Source organism: Alnus glutinosa, chromosome 12 (assembly GCF_958979055.1).
Source record: "Alnus glutinosa chromosome 12, dhAlnGlut1.1, whole genome shotgun sequence".
NCBI classification, from domain to species: domain Eukaryota; kingdom Viridiplantae; phylum Streptophyta; class Magnoliopsida; order Fagales; family Betulaceae; genus Alnus; species Alnus glutinosa.
In genome coordinates, this window is record NC_084897.1 from 15,016,043 (window position 1) to 15,036,690 (window position 20,648).

Consider the following 20,648-nt stretch of genomic DNA (forward strand, 5'->3'; position numbering starts at 1 on the left):
AATGTGTTAGGGTACTCTTGGGCCAGCAAAAGAGGACGAATGATACTTTACGTTCATTGATATTACTAGAAATGATTGAGGGAGGACTTTTAACCGTCCCCCTCATCCCCTTTTTAATATAAAATTTAATTTTATTTCAAAAGGTGTATTTTTTTTGTTGAATTTTTTATTAAAAAGGGGGCGAGGGGGGACGGTTAAAAGTCCCCCCTCAATCATCTCTCTTAATATTACTATTTCTCTCTCCCGAGAATACATCGCTAACTCAAGCATCCCAGTTTGAAATGCATGTGTTAGGCCGGTATTAGGCCGGCGAAAGAGAACAAACCATACTTTACGTTCATTACTATTTCTCTCTCCCAAGAATACATTGCTAAATTAAGCATCGGAGCATTCGACCGCGGGCAAGCTCTTTTGCTTACAGATTACATGCAATACCTGTATCAACAAAATGCAACATCGTGATTCAAGCCGGATCGAGAAGGCTAGGTTTTGAATCTTTTGTGCTTATATTATCCTAGAGATTGGTGATGATTAGGGAATAGAATTGTAATGGAGTAGTGTTTCATTAATTGTACTTGTCTTGATCCTAGAAACTTTCTCATGTACATATTTCCACCATTTATGTAAATAACACCCGGATTTCCAAGCAAAAATGTTAACTGGAAAATTAAAAGGGGCCTGATTTGGACGGTCGATGCCCAAGCAGTAAACTTTGAGCACACCCGTGAATTAATTTAGTGAGAATTTCACTTAACTTTATCAACTTTCATAACTTTTGTAATCTTTCTATAAAGTTAAAAAACTCTTAATTTAGTGTATCGAACATTCAATTTTTTGCAATCTCACCCATCTCATTAAGATTTTGGATTATATCAGACAGTCAAAAAGTAAAATGACCCTTACACATTTGTATACTTTATAAAATTACAAAATTCTCTTAAAACTCCTAATGGAAGGATAAAATGACCCTCATTTTTTTAATGAGGATATTTTAGGAATTTCTCACCCCTTCCATTAGGATTTAATAAAAAATTCTTAACGGAATGATGAGATTTCAAATTTTTTAAAGGGATAATTACACCATTGGTCCCTGTGGTATGCCATAATTATTTTTCACTCCCTATGGTTTAAAAAGTGCATGGGAGATCCTTATGGTATACAATAATTACAAATCGATCCCTGGTGTCAAATTCTGTTAAAATTTTTAACAGAATCCGTCAAATGCCACGTCAGCACCACGTGTCGCCATTAAGATGGCGACACGTGGCGCTGACATGTCCAATCTTAATAAAATAATATAAATTTATTAAAAAATAAATAAAAATACTTATTTTTTAAAAAAAATTAAAATTTAAAAAAAAAAAAAAAAAAAATGGGGGCAAGGGGGTGGCTGGGCCACCTCTAGATCTATTAGGGGTGGCCGCGCGCCACCCCCGGCGGCCTCTGGGGGTGGCCCAGCCACCCCAAGCCTGCCCTTTTTTCTTCTTTTTTTTTTTTTTTTTTTTTTTTGTTTTTATGTTTTTTTTTTAAAAAAAAAATAAGTTTATTTATTTATTTTTTAATAAATTTATATTTTTTTTATTAAGATGGACACGTGTCGTCAATAAGATGGCGACACGTGTCGCTGACGTGTAGTGCTAATAGATTCTGTCAAAATTGTGGAAAAAAAATCGACCCAATGAGTAAAACGTAATTATTACATACCACAGGGACCTCTCATGAACTTTTTAAACCATAGAGAGTGAAAAATAATTATGGCATACTACAGGGACCAATAGTGCAATTATCTCTTTTTTAAAATTGGATACACTAAATTGAGAGTTTTTTAACTTTAAGAGAGAGATTGCAAAAGTTATAAAAGTTTGGAGGGGGGTTAAGTAAAGTTTCCTTCCCCATTAATTTAAATGCCCCATAAAAGATATTTTGGCTTCAAAAAATCCAAATTCAATATTTTGAGTTCAAAATGTATTTCTGAGGCCAAAATATTTAGGATTAAAAATTAGTCTGAAGACGGGCTCGAATGATCGGGCCTTAAAACCAAGGAAATTTGAACTAGATTTGGGCCCTTGAAAGATAGAATTTGGAGAATTTGGAGCAGACTGAAGCTGAATGGCTTGAAAGAGAGGTAAATTCTGATTGGCTGAATTTTGGGCCCAATTCTCTAAACAAAGTGTACAAGGTTTTGGCCCAATTGAGAGAGCCCATCTCACGGCTGAGCTTGATTGGTATTTCGGTCCAAAGTAGGCCTTACCCCCAACCCCACACAAATCACCTGTGGTTAACCGCATGGTGCATATAAGGGCGGTGGGGTTGTGCCGAGCTGAAAGATACAGTCACGCACACCAGAGATAGAGAGAGAATAGAGAAGAAGTTGTATGAGTATGGAGTAATGTTATAGTAAGACCTTTAACCCCCTAAAGCTAATGTAGCTTTTATAATTACCATTAAATTTGAAAATTATCATTGGATCAAATGATGTTCCATCACAAATTTAATGGTGCATTTAAAAGCTATATCAATTTTGTGAAATAAAAGAGGGATAAAGGTCTTGTGTCTGACATTACTCGTATGAGAAGAGATGGTAAAGCTATTGGTTCAACCGTTTGGAAAAACACTTTAATACCATATGTATGGAAGTTCGCACTCATTTTGCATAATCATAATAAGTAAAATCCTTTTGGACATGACTATGGATGTTTATGAAGCCTCATTTGAAGTGGATAATATTCATTTTATAGTTAGGATTTAAAGTTGGTACATTTAACGATGTACATATACCCATCTCAGGAAAATCAATGACTCCTAACATTCATGGGGTATCTCGAAGATGTTCTTTCTGCATCTTGATTAGTCTATCTAAGTTGGTGGGAGCTCCTTTCCCTCCTAACTTGGGTGTTTTTGTATCTTTCCCTAGAGTATGCCCTTGAGCTTTTGTGCAGTTTCTTTGTGATATAATACATACTTCATCTAAAAAAACAATACAGAGCAGTATAACTAAGCAAGTATTGCAAATGAAAAATAAAATTTTTATTCCTACAACTTTAACCCTAAGACATGATTATATTAATTTGCATTTTCACCTTGAAACACCCGAGAAATAGGATCTCTTAAAATAATTTGGGGTAATTACATTTTTTCCCCATCAACTACCGGTCATTGTCAATATACCACCACGAACTGACACTTCAATCAAAAGAGAGCATTGAACTACCATTTACATACCAAAACCCCCATTCCATTAGGGAATCTCATTAAATCGAACAAAATATTCGATTTTTAGACGTGAAATTTTGTTTAAACACAAAAATACTCTCAAACAGTAATTTAATAATATATATATATATATATATTTTGTAAAAATAAATAATAATAAAAAAAAAAAAAAAAAAAAGAAGGAAAAATAGAGGGGGTGCCTACTGGTGGCAGCCACCCCCACGCCACCCTTGGGGTGCATCTGGGGTGGCCGCGAGCCACCTCTAAGGGTGGCTCGTGGCCACCCTTAGGTTCGGAGGTGGCTGCGAGCCACCCTCGGCTTGGATCTGGGGTGGCTTGCAGCCACCCCCAGATTCGAGGTGGCGGCAAGCCACCTCAGTGGTGGCCGACGCCACCTCTGCAAGCCACCCCCCCCCCCTCCCCTAAGGTGGTGGCTTCCACCAGCGGCGACTTCTCTCTTTTCCTTTTCCTTTTTCTTTTTTTTTTTCTAATTTTTTTTAATTGTTTAATTTTAAGGTATTATATGTAAATTTAAAACTTGAGTTAGGGTATTTGAATCTTTTTACGAATTTGACTGACGAAAGGGGGGTATTGGTATGTAAATGGTAGTTCAATGCTCTCTTTTGACTGAGGTGTCAGTTCGTGGTAGCATATTGACAATGGCCGGTAGTTAGGGCTGAGCATAGGGTGGGGCTGGGGGGGGGGGGGGGGGGGTGGAGGCGGGGATGCCCCTTTTTTGGCCCCACACCCCGCTAAAATCCCCCTGCATTCGTGCGGGCCGGGGATGCACGGGACGAGGATCCACGGTTATAGATTATGCAGAAATTTTGCAGAAATTCTACATATTTTCTGCATAAATTTTGCATAAATTTTCCAACATTCTGTCAATCCCCGCTTTCATCTAAGTCACAGATTAAATAACACAAAATACACATTATAGATTTTGTAGCAATCTAAAATACTCAGTCCACAATATCCAAACTATGGACACATAACAAACAACAATACTTAGTCCACAATGCACTGGTTGTTCCCAGAAAACACAAGAAATCAAGCTACAAATCTCACACCACAGCTCCTCTCAACAACACCCATAAGAACCACCTCCCAATCGGTCACCACAAGCATCAAGCACCCAAGTTTCAACCAAAATTGTAAAATAAATTGAAAATAAGATTAGCCACAAATCCTAGCAACAAATTTCACTACCCAATGAAAAAATCCAACAACCCAATGAGTCAATGACCCATGTCATCCATCTAGCCTTGTCAGTTGCAACATCAATCTTTAGTCTTCACTTCACTAATCCTCCTCAAGCAAAATATTAATGTTCTTCAAAGTTATTTCTACAAAGATTGAAAAAAAAAAAAATAATAATAATAATTACATTCTCAATTGAAACCGATAATTAGAATATTTAAATAGCAAAATAAATTAAAAAGTGAATAATAGAAAGCTAAAAGCTTATCTGATATGAGCCTATAACTTTCAGGATCATCAACCATCTCTGTGTAATAACCATTGATGGGCTTTGATCTTAACCAGTTTTGTGCGCACACTAATGCTTCAACCATTGTTGGGGCCAATGAACTTCGAAAAGGATCCAACACACACCCTCCAGTGCTAAATGTCGACTCTGAAGCAACTGTAGTAATGGAAATAGCCAACACAATACGTGTTATTTGGGCAAGTACTGAAAATTTGGTTGAGTTCACCTTCCACCAATTTAAAATATCGAAGTCCACATTCGGTTTTTCAACCTCCTCCATCAAATACCTATCTAACTCTGATTTGTGTTGAACATCACTTTTAGAAGTTAGGTACTTTAAGTACCTATTCATCAAGTGATATGGACGTTTCTCAGTTTCTTCTGCCGTTGAGGAACCTTGAGAAAATGCACCACTATGTTCATCTTGAGATGAACTCTTTCCAATGTCGAAGTGATCATATAATTTCTGAAGATATTTCTTCAATTTTATCATCATATCATTGCATTGCTTAACATTAAGAACATCATTGAACCAATATTCCAATGACCCCAACTTGGTTCGTGGATCAAGTTTTATAGCAACAACAACACATTAATCTTATCAAGATCCCTCCAATACTTATTATACTTCGGCATCATTTTCCCCACTATAGAATCAATATATAATCATCACTATCGCATTGTGGCTTCATAAAAAAGTCTGAGAAACTTGAAAAAAAATCTTAATATGAGCCCAATCTTCATAATTAGGAGGTCCCAAACCTTTTTTACCATCCCACGACGTAGAAACATAATATCCATCCAACTCTTCCATAAGTTTAAAAGCACTTTGATATTTTTCTACACCTTCCAACATCTTAAATATAGAGTTCAAATCTAATTGGAACATCCAAACACAACAACCCTTTGAAATTAATTTTTTCTGTTTCCAGACAAGTCTTAAAACTCTCAAATCTTGCAGGAGAAGTGATGAGTGCCAAAAAGTGTATATTTAGACCCCTTCATTTACATTAGTTAAACTTTTAGCTTTGTTATTTTCTGATGTTTTGGTTAGTTTTTGCGTTTTTGCGTTTTTGCAGGACATTAAGAGAAAAATGGTAATTTTCAAGTGAAAATACATAAAAAAGCTGGAAATTCAAAACTGCTGGGAAGTCGATCGATCGAAAATTGCCCGAAGTCGATCGATCGATTATAAAATAGATCGATCGAATTTATGCGGAGCTGGAATTTCAGAAACCCTAGCTAACTCTATAAATACCATTCTTTTCTCATTTTTAGAAGAGGAGGCCGCTTGGGAGCGCCCTAGGTGCCGTTCTCACTGTAGTTTAGGGTTTTTGGGTTGATTTTGACCTAGAACTTCAATTCTTTGTAAGTTTCTTTGATTTTTAATACATTCTTGTTGTTTATTTATGCTTTCTTTAGTTATGTGTAGCTGAAATTTCGTCTAGGGGTGAGGATGAAACCTCACCATTGAAGAGAAACTGAGTTTCCATGCTTGTTTATGCTATTTGAGTTTATGGGTTTTGATTTCTCATTGTTCTACTTCAATTATTGAGATTATTGTTGGATATCTCTTGTGATTTCCGGATATAAGTGATGATTTGATATAGTTTCATTAAAATTGATGGCTTGGGTTTTCATTTATCAAAATGTTGGATATTCGTTGTGTTTCATTCCATGGATACATTTGATGATTTAGTCAAAACTAGATATCTTTTTGTGATTTGTGCAAGTATGGATTCATCGAATGATTTAAACAACTTTTGAAGCAAAGTAGAGCATACCTAAGATTTGTATGAGAGAATTCAAAATATGTGTGAGGAGCATGAGAATAGGTTGCTATGATTTGGTGAGTGTGGATTCCAAAACCCTAGACCCCTTTTATTTTCATTAATTTTGTCTATGTTTTCTTTTGTTAAAAATCCCTAAATTTGGAACTAGGTTAAAATAGGATTAGTTTGACTAGAGATTAATTTTTGCAACACAATTCCCTGTGGGATCGACTTCGCACTTGCAAAACGCTATATTGCAAACGATTCGTGCACTTGCGAGTATTATAATTTCCACAACAAGTTTTTGGCGCTATTGCCGGGGAATTGTTTAGTTTGTGGAAATTGATTTTTGTTCGAATTGATTTTATTTTTCTACTAATTTAGTTAGATTTTTGTTTTGTAAATTTGATGTTTTATTTCTGTTTTATGTTCTAAAAAAAAAATAGAAAATTGTTTATTTTTCCGGATTCTGTTTCTGCAGCTGCTGCACCTTCTGAGTGCCTTGTAAAATCGATCGATCGAGCCAAAATTCGATCGATCTAAAATCGATCGATCGATCGAACTTAATTTAGATCGAGCGAAAGTCCGAAGTCAGCAGGAAACTGGAAGCAGTAAAAAAAAAAAAAAAAAAAAAAATTGTTTTTAGTTTAATTTGTTAATATTTTGTTTCTGTTTTTCCTTATTTTATTGTTTGTTTTTCTTTGTTAGCTTATTTTAATTTTCAAAAAAAAAAAACTTTGTTTAGTTCTTTTGTGGGATATTTGCATGCTAGAGGGTGCAAGTGAAGTATGGATTCTTATTTTGATAATTATACTGACTTTTCTGCACAACATGCTTCGCCTAGTAGTAGGACACCCGCTCCAACCAACTACCCTCACAATTTCTACCCACATGAACAATGTTTCATATTGCTCTGATCCTTATCATAGTGCTAGTAATTGTCCATCTTGGGGACAATTCTGCAATCTTACTTATAAGCAAATGAACACCAATTTCTCCAGCCCTGGATTTGATTCAAATTCCAATTTTTACAACCCGGACTGGAGCGACCATCCTGATTTCTCGTGGCAAGCTCAAGCCATGGGAAATTGTGCTCCCCAATTTCAAGAACTGCACCATCCAGATTATCCGCAGTTCGATAACCAATCTTCCCACCCTTCATCCTACAATTATCCAACCTTTTCTTCACAGTCCACTTTGGAAGACACTCTCAAGGTCTTCATGGAGCTCACAGGCCAGGCTATTAGTGACGTGAAGAATGCTGTTATGGAAAACACTCAGGCGATTGTCAAGATAGAAGGATAGTTTGAATATTTGGTTGCTGAAGTCACAAGAATAGAGGAAGAAAAGTTTCAAAGTTTGCTGATGGCTACAGGGCACTACATGATTGATGAGGATGATTTCAGCAATTCTTATCATGAGCATGTCCCTGCCATCACCAAATTTGAGAGTGAGGAAATTGTGAATAGCAATGTAGAGGAAGAAAAAGATGAGCACCTGGAGCACACAGCGCCCCCGTCAAATCCAAAGTCATCCAATGACAAGAAAATGAGTACTGAAGCTCATTCCTTCATCACCATCCCTCTTGAGACATTTCATGAGCCCCAAGCTTCAATTCCTAAATGTCTCAAAGAGCCATCTTATGCCAAAACTGTCAAGGATCTATGCACACAACCGCGCAAATCTAGAAACCATCGTCCTAAGAAGATCCTTCGAAGCAAGCAAGTGAGCTACATGAGATGACGAAACATTCCACCAAAGGGATATCAAATTCTAAAGAAGAAATGGTGGAAGGGATTGGTTGGACATCCATGTGATCGGGGAAGGCGCTGTAAATTTTCTTTTTCCCTTTTACTTTCCGCACATTTAATTTCTTTCATTTTTCATTTCATTTCTTGTTATTTTATTTTTGTTTCTGACAGCAATTAACCTTTTGATGTTTGTTTCTATGAGAAAATATTGCTGTTAATTTTTGTTGACATGTTTTTTGGTGTTTAAGTTTGGGGGGCGCCTTGACCTTTTTCACACCTTGATTTTTCCTTACTTCTAGTAATGTATTTCTACATTACACATTGAGGACAATGTGTAATTCAAGTTTGGGGATATGGAAAAACACTTGTCTGTTTGTTTGTTTATTTATTTTTTCTGTTTGTTTAGTTATTTTTAGTTGTCTTTTTGTTCTAAAAAAAATAAAAATAAAAAAATAAAATAAAAATTGTTGTCAAGTTTGAGTTAAGCCATAGCTGTAGTTTACATTTCATTGGCTTGCTTAAAGTTTTAAACACATCATGTCATTAAGAATATGAGTCTTTCGACTTATTTTTGGGCCAGAGAAACTTCACTTATTTTGAGTTGAATTATCACGAGCACATTAGCATGTAATCTATGGGGTATGAATTTGTGCTTAATTGTGTATTTTGAGAGTTGTTGGATAACCTATTGATAAATAACCTTGGCTTGCAAGATATATATATATATATATATATATATATATATATATATATATATATATATATATATATATATATATATATATATATATATATAAAAAGAAAAAAAATAAAAAATAAAATAAGATCATTTTGAGTTTTTAACTGAGTAACCGGGCCTCTTGCCTCACTAAGCATTGAGTGTTCGAGTCAAAATGTGATAATTTCAATTTGGTTAATTGTATGACTAGTTTGGCTTCATAGCCTTTTTTACTTGAGTAATTAAGCCCTTAGGGATGTTTGTACATCTAGTGCCCTAAGACCATCAAGTTTGGGAGTCACAGGCCTAACACTCGTTACATGGGTCAATTAGAAAGCTTAAGGGAGCCGAGCATTGCACAGCCTACACAAAAAAAAAAAAAAAAACAAAAAACAAAAAACAAAAAAAATATATATAAATAAAATAATTTGCAAATCTTGCCTTGGTTGTTTCATTTGATAGGGAGTCCAATGATTTTTGAGGTACTTATCTTGAGATTAAAATGAAACCTCATGATTGCATGTTAATTTCACTCTACACTTTTGAGAAAATGTGATGCTTAATTGTCCACTTATGAGTGATTTGATGTTGGATCTCCTGTTGATGTTGATGGGGTTTGTCTTTTTAAGCATGCCAATGACGTATGAACCATGATTTGCGTAAAAATTCTTTCTTATTGACAACATAGTGTTTCAATGTTTGTGGGTATCATTTCTGACAAACCCCCACGAGACTTCACTCGTCCACTAGGGAGTCCTAGGGGTTTAAAAGGCTTGTTGCATACGCTAAATGCAATCGTGTCTCCCACGAAAGAGGACTTATGTTTCATGCTTTGATTTTGTTTTTCATTTTGTTTTGCTAAGGGACTAGCAAAATGTAAGTTTGGGGGTATTTGATGAGTGCCAAAAAGTGTATATTTGGACCCCCTTAATTTACATTAGTTATACCTTTAGCTTTGTTATTTTCTGATGTTTTGGTTAGATTTTGCGTTTTTGCAGGACATTAAGAGAAAAACGGTAATTTTCAAGTGAAAATACATAAAAAAGCTGGAAATTCAGAATTGGTGGGAAGTCGATCGATCGAATCTCAAGTCGATCGATCGAAAATTGCCCGAAGTCGATCGATCGATTATAAAATAGATCGATCAAATTTATGCGGAGCTGGAATTTCAAAAACCCTAGCTAACTCTATAAATACCATTCTTTTCTCATTTTTAGAAGAGGAGGCCGAAAGAGGAGGCCGCTTGGGAACACCCTAGGTGCCGTTCTCACTGTAGTTTAGGGTTTTTGGGTTGATTTTGACCTAGAACTTCAATTCTTTGTAAGTTTCTTTGATTTTTAATGCATTCTTGTTGTTTATTTATGCTTTCTTTAGTTATGTGTAGCTGAAATTTCGTCTAGGGGTGAGGATGAAACCTCACCATTGAAGAGAAACTGAATTTCCATGCTTGTTTATGCTATTTGAGTTTATGGATTTTGATTTCTCATTGTTCTACTTCAATTATTGAGATTATTGTTGGATATCTCTTGTGATTTCCGGATACAAGTGATGATTTGATATAGTTTCATTAAAATTGATGGCTTGGGTTTTCATTTATCAAAATGTTAGATATTCGTTGTGTTTCATTCCATGGATACATTTGATGATTTAGTCAAAACTAGATATCTTTTGTGATTTGTGCAAGTATGGATTCATCGAATGATTTAAACAACTTTTGAAGCAAAGTAGAGCATACCTAAGATCTGTATGAGAGAATTCGAAATATGTGTGATGAGCATGAGAATAGTTGCTATGATTTGGTGAGTGTGGATTCAAAAACCCTAGACCCCTTTATTTTCATTAATTTTGTCTATGTTTTCTTTTGTTAAAAATCCCTAAATTTGGAACTATGTTAAAATATGATTAGTTTGAATAGAGATTAATTTTTGCAACACAATTCCCTGTGGGATCGACCTCGCACTTGCAAAACGCTATATTGCAAACGATTCGTGCACTTGCGAGTATTATAATTTGCACAACAAGAAGACTTCACATATTTAACCGCACTTCTAACCTTCATAATGGATTCATCAACCTCTTTCAACCCCTCAAACACAATAAGATTTAAGATGTATGCACAACACCTCACATGCATAAACTGATTCTCTAATATGGCGCCAGCCTTATGTGCATTTCTCATTCTTAAGTACTCCAAAGCAGTATCATTGGAAGAAGCATTACCAACTGTGATAGTGAAAGTGCTACCAATGCCCCACTCATGCATACACGACTCAATCTTTCCTCCAATGGTCTCACCTTTGTGATTAGGAATTAAACAAAAGTTTAAAATTCTTTTGTGTAAGTTCCATTCACTATCAATAAAATGAGCAGTGATACGAGTGTAATTAAGGTTCTGTATTGAAATTCAACAATCAATGGTAAGACAAACCTGAACACCGGATGTCAAGAACATTCCCCTCAACTTTTCATTCTCAGACATAAATAGCTTGAAACAATCCCTCATCACAGTAAAACGGGAAGGAATTGAAAACTTAGGTTCAACTGTTTTCATGAAGTCCTGAAACCCTTCACCTTTCACAAACCTAAATGGCAACTCATCCACTATGATCATCTTAAAAATTGCCGCCCTTATTTTTAAAGCATTAAATTTAGCAAGCACAAGGTTACCACTAGATCCTTCACCTACTGCCACTTGTCCTTCCCTCTTAGCCTCAAAGCTCAACTTCGATTGTGTCTTATCAAACCTACCAGGATATTTTTTACAGCTTTTCCCAATATGTTATAGCATAGATGAATTACCATGGCTTCTAGGGTGACAATTAAACTCTCTCTTACAATAATTGCACTGTGATTTATGATCATTGGGGTCACTCGCCTCTAACTTGGTAAAATGTTCCCAAATCGTTGATGTTTGCTCAATTTTTTTAGGTTTTAGTGGGAGAGCTAAACTAGGATTTTGAGGGCCAATAGTTGAAGAACTAGAACCAATATTAGTATCCAAAAGACTAGGCCTAGATGAAGCAGAATTAGAACCAATAGTACCACTAGTTGAATCATCCATGACTTGAGTCTATAATTTAAGTGGGAAAAAAACCATAATCAACATAGGCAAAAATCCATACCAAATCTCCCAAAATAGCAAACAGGAGCTACACAACTATTACTTGCTAAACAACACCAAAGCAACTAACCAAAGTACCAAATACCAAAGCAATACTTGAGTTGAATTTCTTCTTACAACTTCTCGACATATTATTGCCAGCCATTGAAATTCAAGTAAAATTTACTAGGCAGTGAGTGCACTTGGGGGAGTTCTTTAAGTCTAGAAGAGGAAAAATCTATACAAACTAGATTAATAAATCTTGGCCATGCTAATCTTTTATGGAAGTCATATATATATGTAATGAGATGAAATCTGATGTGGGTCTCAAACCAATCACATCACCTTTACCTTATTGGAAATATTGTGACAATTTATATTGGTTAAGCTGGTATCTTATAGCCATGGCCAAAGAGCTTCATGAGTATAATTATAAGTATGTCATGAAAAAATCAAGGGAATCAAACAATGTGTAGCTGCCCAAATATGACAAGCAAAACTATTTTTCTTGGATAGTAAACATGAACACAGTAAATGTGAACACAAGCAAAACTATTGTCTAGCAAATCTCTTATCAAGGGAATCAATCAAACTCACACACAAACACATTGTCCTTTCAATACCTTACACATTTCTCCATAGATATCAATAAGCAAATGAATACGATTCAAATCAATAAAAAAACTAAGATCATGCATCTGAGATTTAGAACCAACTTCTAACTTCTAAGGAGTAAACAAGAACACCCACAAAACCAAATACAAATTTACAGAAAATATCTCCGAAGAAGATGAAGATCGACTGTCGGCAAAGGCTAGTTTTTGGTGTTGAAGAAGATGAGGATCAACAACTCGGCATGACAGCGCTTCTAGGGGATTAGGGGGGTTGCAGGACGTATGGACTATGGACCAATTGGTGCGGCCCTGCGGGTGTGGCACTATGTGGAGACTGGAGAGTGGAGAGGAGTAGAGGACTTAAACAAAATAACTGTGTGGCACCATGTTAAGTTTGCTAGGGTTAGGTTAGCATGCAAAGAGCCAGAGAGTTTTCAGTTTTTTTTCCTTTTTTTTTTAATTTTTTTTTTAATTATGCGGGGTGGGGCGGGGACTTGAGCATTTTCAAAATGCCCCCTCGCAGCCCGCATAGCATCGTGCAGAGGGCCCAAATAAAGGCACGTGGCCCGCACCATTCCTACGGTTTTGCTGTTAGATGGGGCGGGACGGGGCGGGTATATGCGGGTATTGCTCACTCCTACCGGTAGTTAATAAAGGAAAAACGTAATTACCCCAAATAATTTAGAAATGTCAATAAAATGTTGGATTTTGGACTTGAAAATAACAAGCCATGATGGCTGCGCTAAATATAGCTTTTCGGATTTGGGTCTATGCGCAATTCAGAAACTCGTAGCAAATGCCAAAAGTTATGTTTGGTTAAGTATCATTCATGTATAGTGCCACCTCGTGTTTCCTTGACACGTCGTGCTTCCATGCCATCTTGTGGTTTCATGCCATCTCTTTCTTTCATGTGTCAACACTCATCAACTGCTATGCCACCTCGTGCTTCCATGTGTCAATAATACCTCATCAGCTGCTATGCCACCTTGTGATTCCATTTGTCAACTCCTCATAAGCTGTCATGCCATCTCGTGCTTCAGTGCCACCTTTTGTTGCCATGTGTCGAAATTACTTAATGACTCAATCTGTTGCTTTTCTGTTACCACACTACGGCTATTCAACCTTCGTTTGCTGGGTGGGAAATGAAGAAAAATTAAATTCCAAAGGAGATAAGAAGAAAGACTCTTGGTTGTTGTATGCGAGTCACAACATAGGTGGAATTTTATAAGCTCCTTTAGGCTTGGCTAGCCTGTAGAGTATTAGGGTTTTTCCCACTTTCCCTGACGCAAGGTCGGGGTCGTTACAAATAGGACAAAAATACACCAAACCTTTGAAGGATGAGGTTCCAGTTTGCCATTCCTATTATTTATAGGCTTCCAGTCTCCTCAGAAGTCCGCTCTTCTATCTTCATAGAATTCACCTGGGTCTCTTACTCACCTTCATTCATTTCTTCACACCATTTCATTCTCACCTTTAGAGAGAAAAATTCAAGGAGATTTGAGAGCTCTTATGTCGGAGAAAGGCCAATCAGCTCAGGAATAGTGTTCTTGAAGCCCGAAAAGTGATTTTTTCAAAATTGTCCATAAATTGCTTTTATCTCTAGTTTACATAAATTCTAGTTCTTAGAGTTAAATTATGTCGTTATGATGCTTAAATTTTTTAGGAAAGTATGGTTGAATATTTCAAAGAAGGTTATTGATAAGCTTTAAATGTTGCACATTTAAACTCTTTAACTTGCATATGTTAATTCCTTAGTATTGTTATTTGTTTGATTTTGTGTTGTTTTATTGTTTTAAGGTTTTAAATAAACACGCAATTAATTCCATTGATTTTGGGCTTAAAACACACTTTGAGAAGACCTAGAAGACATGCTTAAGTTTAACCAATCATAATAGAAGACCTATATGATGTGATTAAGTTTAATTAAATCAAAGGAAGGATTAAATCAAAATTTCTCCAATAAGAGTCAAAATAGGATTGGATTCAAATTTGGATTTTGCACACGTCTTAGTGTTTTAATCATAACTTTCTGTTCAAGTCTCAGATTGCAATGAAATTGGTGGAGTTGGAAAGCTAATACAAAATGAAACAAATATGTTAGAAATACTTTTTTTCCTAATTCGGACATTTACCATGTCAAAATCGCCCCGCAATAAAATACCGCAAATCTGGATGAATTTGGAATCATTTTCCTACTTGGATTGAATTTTCAACTCCTACTTTTACTAAGATATTAAGTTCCGATTTTTATTGGATTCCTAGGGCTTGTAGGCCTCTCTTAGTCTCTATAAATAGACCCCTAAGCTTCAAGAGAATGTGTGCTTAGTTTTAGACAGAAAATTATTCTTGGAAGCTTGACAAGTTGAAGATGAGAAGAACATGACAGAAGGCCATCACAGCACCACAATGAGCGGCTAAATTCGTAATAGGGTGTTGATGTAGCCCTTTCGAAAGTAACAATGGTTTAATTGTATTTTAATTTGAGATTTTATATATGCATGATGGTTGTATAACTGTGAGAATTGATCTTAATGTTTATATTCAATCATTATGAATTTATTATCTTGTCTTAGAAAGTTTTCTATATTGATTGAACTCAATCCTTCATATTTTCTGTGATTATGTGAATGATTGTTATACAACGGTTTTAATACACATATGATTATGAGGGTTAGATAGGCTATGCCTAGGGTTAACGAATTGTATTACACCCTAGTTTAGTGTAATTTAGGTAGACAGTTCGTACCAACCGAAGATGGGTTATACTATTTCATTGATTATGTGTATCCTATTAAAGGCGTAGTTAATCCATACCTAGAGAAGACGGGTCATACCATATCTTAGTAGTTAGGTGGACGATCCGTGCCAACCGAAGATGGATTATACTTATTCTTTAGAGGTAATTTCTTGACTACTCGAGTGAGACGAGCCCTATATCATGCATAGTATGAATTTTCCTTGTTAACTTATGATTGACTATTGTTATGCAGTGAGTGGTGAAATTAATCACTTATTCTTTCTCTCATCACTACAATATTTATTTTTATGTCTTTAATTTTATGCATTTAACTTAGTTATAAATAAAATAAAGGGATAATTACACTTAACCGCCCCTGATTTATCCACAGTGTGGTGATTTACCCCCCAATGTACCAAAATTGGTACATGACCCCCCCAAACTTGCCAACGTATGGCAAAATCAACCTTCCGTCCAATCGATCGTTCGTTTGGACGGAAAGTCGGTCACGTGCAAGTCACGTGACTTAGGGAGGGTTTCTGTCTTAAACGGTCACGTGACTTGCACGTGACCGATTTTCCGTCCAAACGAACGGTCGATTGGACGGAAGGTTGATTTTGCCACACGTTGGCAAGTTCGGGGGGGTCATGTACCAATTTTGGTACATTGGGGGGTAAATCGCTACACCGTGGATAAATCAGGGGGGTTAAGTGTAATTATCCCTAAAATAAAATCAAACTTCTTTTAATTAAGTTATATTTAATCTTGAAAAACTTGGTAGCAATTCATACGCAGTCCTTGAGGTTCGACACCCTCAATATAGCTCTATCCTATAAGAATTCGTATTATTATGAGTGGTAATTTTATTATTGATATTTTTTGTACACAAAACGACCACATCAGTTATTATATTTAATCGTTCTTTAAATATTAAAAAAGCGTCGTTGTACTTCATTAGGTATTCTACAACAGCGTCGTTGTAATGCCAGAATAATGTTATAAGTTTTAGATAAATATTATACTAATGTCGAAGCAATGCCCATATGAAAATATGTGGTAATGCCCAAATGGTATTATGATATTTTAGATATGCCATTATAATACCCAATCGATACTATGACATTGCAAATATGTCGTTGTGCCTCCCAAATCTTTAGTATAAAGACAAAGCATAGAAATAATATTTCTCAAGGTATTTTAAAGATCTTAGGATTTGAATAATGGCTTGGAAATGTCAAATAAAGAATACAGGTTAATGCATAGATACAATATTAAGTAGAAAGTGTACGGAGTTGGGAGTTCACCTTATCAATTTGCGAAGTTTGTAAGTATATTACTCATTGAGACTTGATACTACTTTTAAGAGACATGATATCTATGCTTCAAATGAGCCTGACTATTTTATTAACGACATGATTATATGCTTTCGATGAATTTCACATGTTTTAAGATTTATAATGTTCATAAATGATGATTTATGAAAAAGATATGCACTGGTTTAAGAACATGACACGATATTGCATATTGTTAACCTAATAATAATAAGTTGAGTGTAAGTCCCCAGCCTAGAGGAGTAAGTCCCCAGTGTTGATAATAAGTGAGAAGCGTAAACGTGGGGAGTAAGACTCCTATCAGACGTAAGAGTGGGAGTAAGGCCCATAGAATGTTGAAGGGAGTAAGTCCCTTAAGAAATGAAAAAGAGCAGAGAAAATAAAATAAAAGGATAAAAGATTGCATTGCATGAGAAAATATATGATGAGATTTATATGTTTTATTGTCTTAAGAATTACTTTCTTGCTTAAGATATATATGTGTGAGGTTATTGTAGTAAAGAAGGAAGAGATAATGGATTTATATTATATTATTAAACAATTCTACAGGACTTATCTTATCAGCTATCATTTTATAAAAAAACACTTATTTTTGGAAAACCCATATAGTTGTTCTTATAAACACGTCCGGAATATTTTCTAAAAAGAAGGCTTATAATACAATATCACTGTTTATTATACTTACTGTGACTATGGACTAACTTATCCGTCTGTGTAATTGTAGATTCAATTGGGGTAATCCACCATTACATTGTTCTTGCAGGTGTGGAGTTGGTATTGACCCGTATGCGAGTCTAGATGTCTACCATTGTAATGTGCTGACTTGAGCTAAGTCGGTCATAAATTTGTATAAACGTCACATGTGGCATATTTTAATAACTATGTAATATGAAATAAAAGTTTTGGTTATGATGTCGAAGAGAAAGCGAAAATTTCCGTTGCGTTGTTTTAAGATAATAGTAGTAGTGTCACATGAAAAATAAGATATTTCCACTTACGGCTTTGCTTAAAAAAGCCGGGGCATTACAAAATGAGATATTTCCACTTCCATGTCCTGACTTCTTTACTTTAACCCCCTCTTAAAAAATTATAGACAAACTTCCATAGGTTTAAACCCAAAAAAGGGGAAGCAAATTGTACAATATATAGCCAGAATGTAGCAAGGCTATAGCAATCAGGAATGGGCGGAGGAAACTTCACCTTCCTGACCCAAAAAAGTGTCCCCTTTTGAGAGGCTCACTGATGAATCCATTTTCAATGCCGGCATCTCCAGTACGGGGACTATGGGAGGTTTTATTCTCTTTGTGACGGTCATCTTCAACCCGTCTGTTGTGTGGATTGTCGCTCCTGTAGTCATCTCAACCTGTACACCCATGGTTAGTAGATAAACTTGAAGTTCACTTTCTCAAAGTCCATTAGCATCCCCTAACTTCTGGAACCTGACTTAAACAAATTCAAGTGTACATAGTATAAACAAAACGAGATGCTTGATGGAAGCTCAATCAACAGCATCTTGGTCAGGTGATGTTGACCACAAATTAGACCTGACAATTTCTTTATCTGTGCTATTGACCTTTTAATAGCTTTATCACAGACTCTCTGGGTTACTAAAATATTTAGGGGTAGCAACATATATGTGTCAAGTCTGACTGTTTTCGATGTGATAAGTTATCAGATTTTACTCCATTTAACTGTGAGGATATGTCAAGATAATAAGTCTATAATCATGGTTCCAAAAATTTCAGGCTTGCCCAGAAAACATGTAAAAAATAAACAGCATGCTACTTACAGGAGGAGCTCCAACGGCCATTTGAAAGTTAAATTGCCGGACAAGCATTGCAAGTGCCACTACAGCCTGCAAAATGTGAGGCAGAAGTTTGAAGTTTATACTTGATAGTCTAACAAGTTTCAATGTTTACGGAAAACTTAATAAGATTACCTCGTATGAAGCAAACAAGTCACCTACACATTTCCGCGGTCCTCCGCCAAATGGCAAGTAACTGAAAAAAGATGGTATCATCTATTTGTAAAAACATGGCAGGTGACTTTTCAATTAAAGAAAAGGCTGATCTACTACCACTCCCCACCCCAAAAAAGGTCTAAAAGATTGTTTGTAATGGCTATTAAGAAATAACAGTATCCTGGAAACTAATATTTCTCTTACAAAATTTTGATGCCAAGCATGACTTTAATAAAAGGTGACCTGGCCAAATATTGGCTGCAGAAGCATGGACATTGCAAGAGGATGTACCAAGTTTAAATCCATACAATGAGTGGAATTCTAAGCAAGAACCAGCACCTAGGGGTCACCTCCCCAAAAAGGAAGGAAAGAGCCTTCTTTGACCACATTTTCAACTTGAAATGATTAAACTCGAAAATGCAGAAAAAGCAAAGCCCTAGTCAGAAGAAAGAGAAGTGATGACAATAAGCTTATAATTATATGCATCATAGTGCATTGTGCTAAAACGATATAAACATGTATTGGAAATAAAAATAAGGGTCAACGATGGTAATTTTATATATGTCCAGAGTCGATATGAATTCCACTAGTGAGTCCCACCACAGGGACAAATTGTTTTCATAAGTACAACTTTTGGAGGATGAATGTTACGGACCTCCGTAACGGGGATGATTGGTGTATAATTTGGATGGGGAATGTATGGGATAGTAGGGTATTCGAGGTACCCTAGGCCTCCTAAAGTTAGGATTATTCGAGAAACCCTAAAAAACTCCTAATCAACTACAAGAGCTGAATTATAATAATTTTCTTCTCGATACTATTCATTCTTCAATACCCCTATTTATAGGGTTACAAGCTAAAAATACGGAAACAATAAATAAATAAATATTACATAAATAATACTAAACCTAATGGTATAATTAATTCCCTTATTTCCTTCCTAATAAAAAAACCTAATATAATGGGATATAAATCCTTTAATTTTGAGATTATTGCTTTATGAGCAAGACTCATTATTTTCCTAATTAATTTAGGGAAATGTATGGGATAGTAGGGTATTCGAAGTACCCTAGGCCTCCTAAAGTTAAGATTATTCGAGAAACCCTAAAAAACTCCTAATCAACTACAAGAGCTGAATTATAATAATTTTCTTCTCCCTTTTTATTGATCACTCTATTAGGTTTATATAGAGATGATTACATCAAGGGAAATATAATACGTAAATATTACCTATAACTCTAATAGGAGACAAGTCCCTTATTTCTCTCCCAAAAATCCTGCTTATTCTAATAGGCAACAAGTCCCTTATTTATCTCCTTAAAATCCTGCATTTATTCTCTTAGTAGAATTCTTGCTTTATGAGCATGTATCCTACATTTACAATGGGTCCTCTTGCCTTAATTAGTCACTTCCTTTTCCATGTAGTATTCTTTCCTTCTTACCCATGTTGTGTAGCTCAAGACTTTCCTTAGAAGAGGCATGGTATTTGGCAACTCCACTTCTTTCCTTCTTAGTCATGGTGTAGACCCGTAACACTCTTACCCTCTTCAAATGGACCTTGTCCTCAAGGTCCTAAAAATATGCTCCAATTGCTGCTGATGTGGAGAGTATCTCTTTTTTCTTTTTCTTTTCTTTTCTTTTCTTTCTTTCTTTCTTTCTTTTTTTTTTTTTTTTTTTTATGAGCAAAACTCATTATTTTCCTAATTAATTTATTATACGAATAATACCATACTAATAAACCTATTATTCTCTTAAATGATAATACGACACTTACCTAATTTAAACCCTAATCCTAATTACCCTAGGTACGTAACAATGAACCTACCAGGTCCCAGCCTTATTTGATGAGCAAAAATCTAAATATCAAAATTTGTCGGTACTTACCGATTCAGATTTTCTACTGTTGGACTTGGACAGTTACTAATAAGTGTTTAGATATAAGTCCTATCATTATTGTTTTGGT

General features: G+C 35.5%; 1 protein-coding gene across 2 annotated transcripts in view; it reads right to left on the bottom strand.

The window, feature by feature from the left end:
• Window positions 1-17,646: 17,646 nt before the first annotated feature.
• The window catches only part of LOC133852155 (protein LUTEIN DEFICIENT 5, chloroplastic), a 28,211-nt gene continuing 25,209 nt past the window's right edge, over window positions 17,647-20,648 (bottom strand). Inside the window, exons 14-16 of one of the 2 annotated variants that reach the window (XM_062288841.1) lie at window positions 18,665-18,725; window positions 18,515-18,580; window positions 17,647-18,088 (exon numbers count right to left, since the gene is read on the bottom strand). In XM_062288841.1, coding sequence (XP_062144825.1) covers window positions 17,900-18,088; window positions 18,515-18,580; window positions 18,665-18,725 — 316 coding nt within the window. In that variant the 3' untranslated portion in view covers window positions 17,647-17,899. Of the gene's footprint in view, window positions 18,165-18,514; window positions 18,581-18,664; window positions 18,726-20,648 lie in introns of both variants that reach the window. The other variant, XM_062288842.1, reaches the window with a different exon arrangement.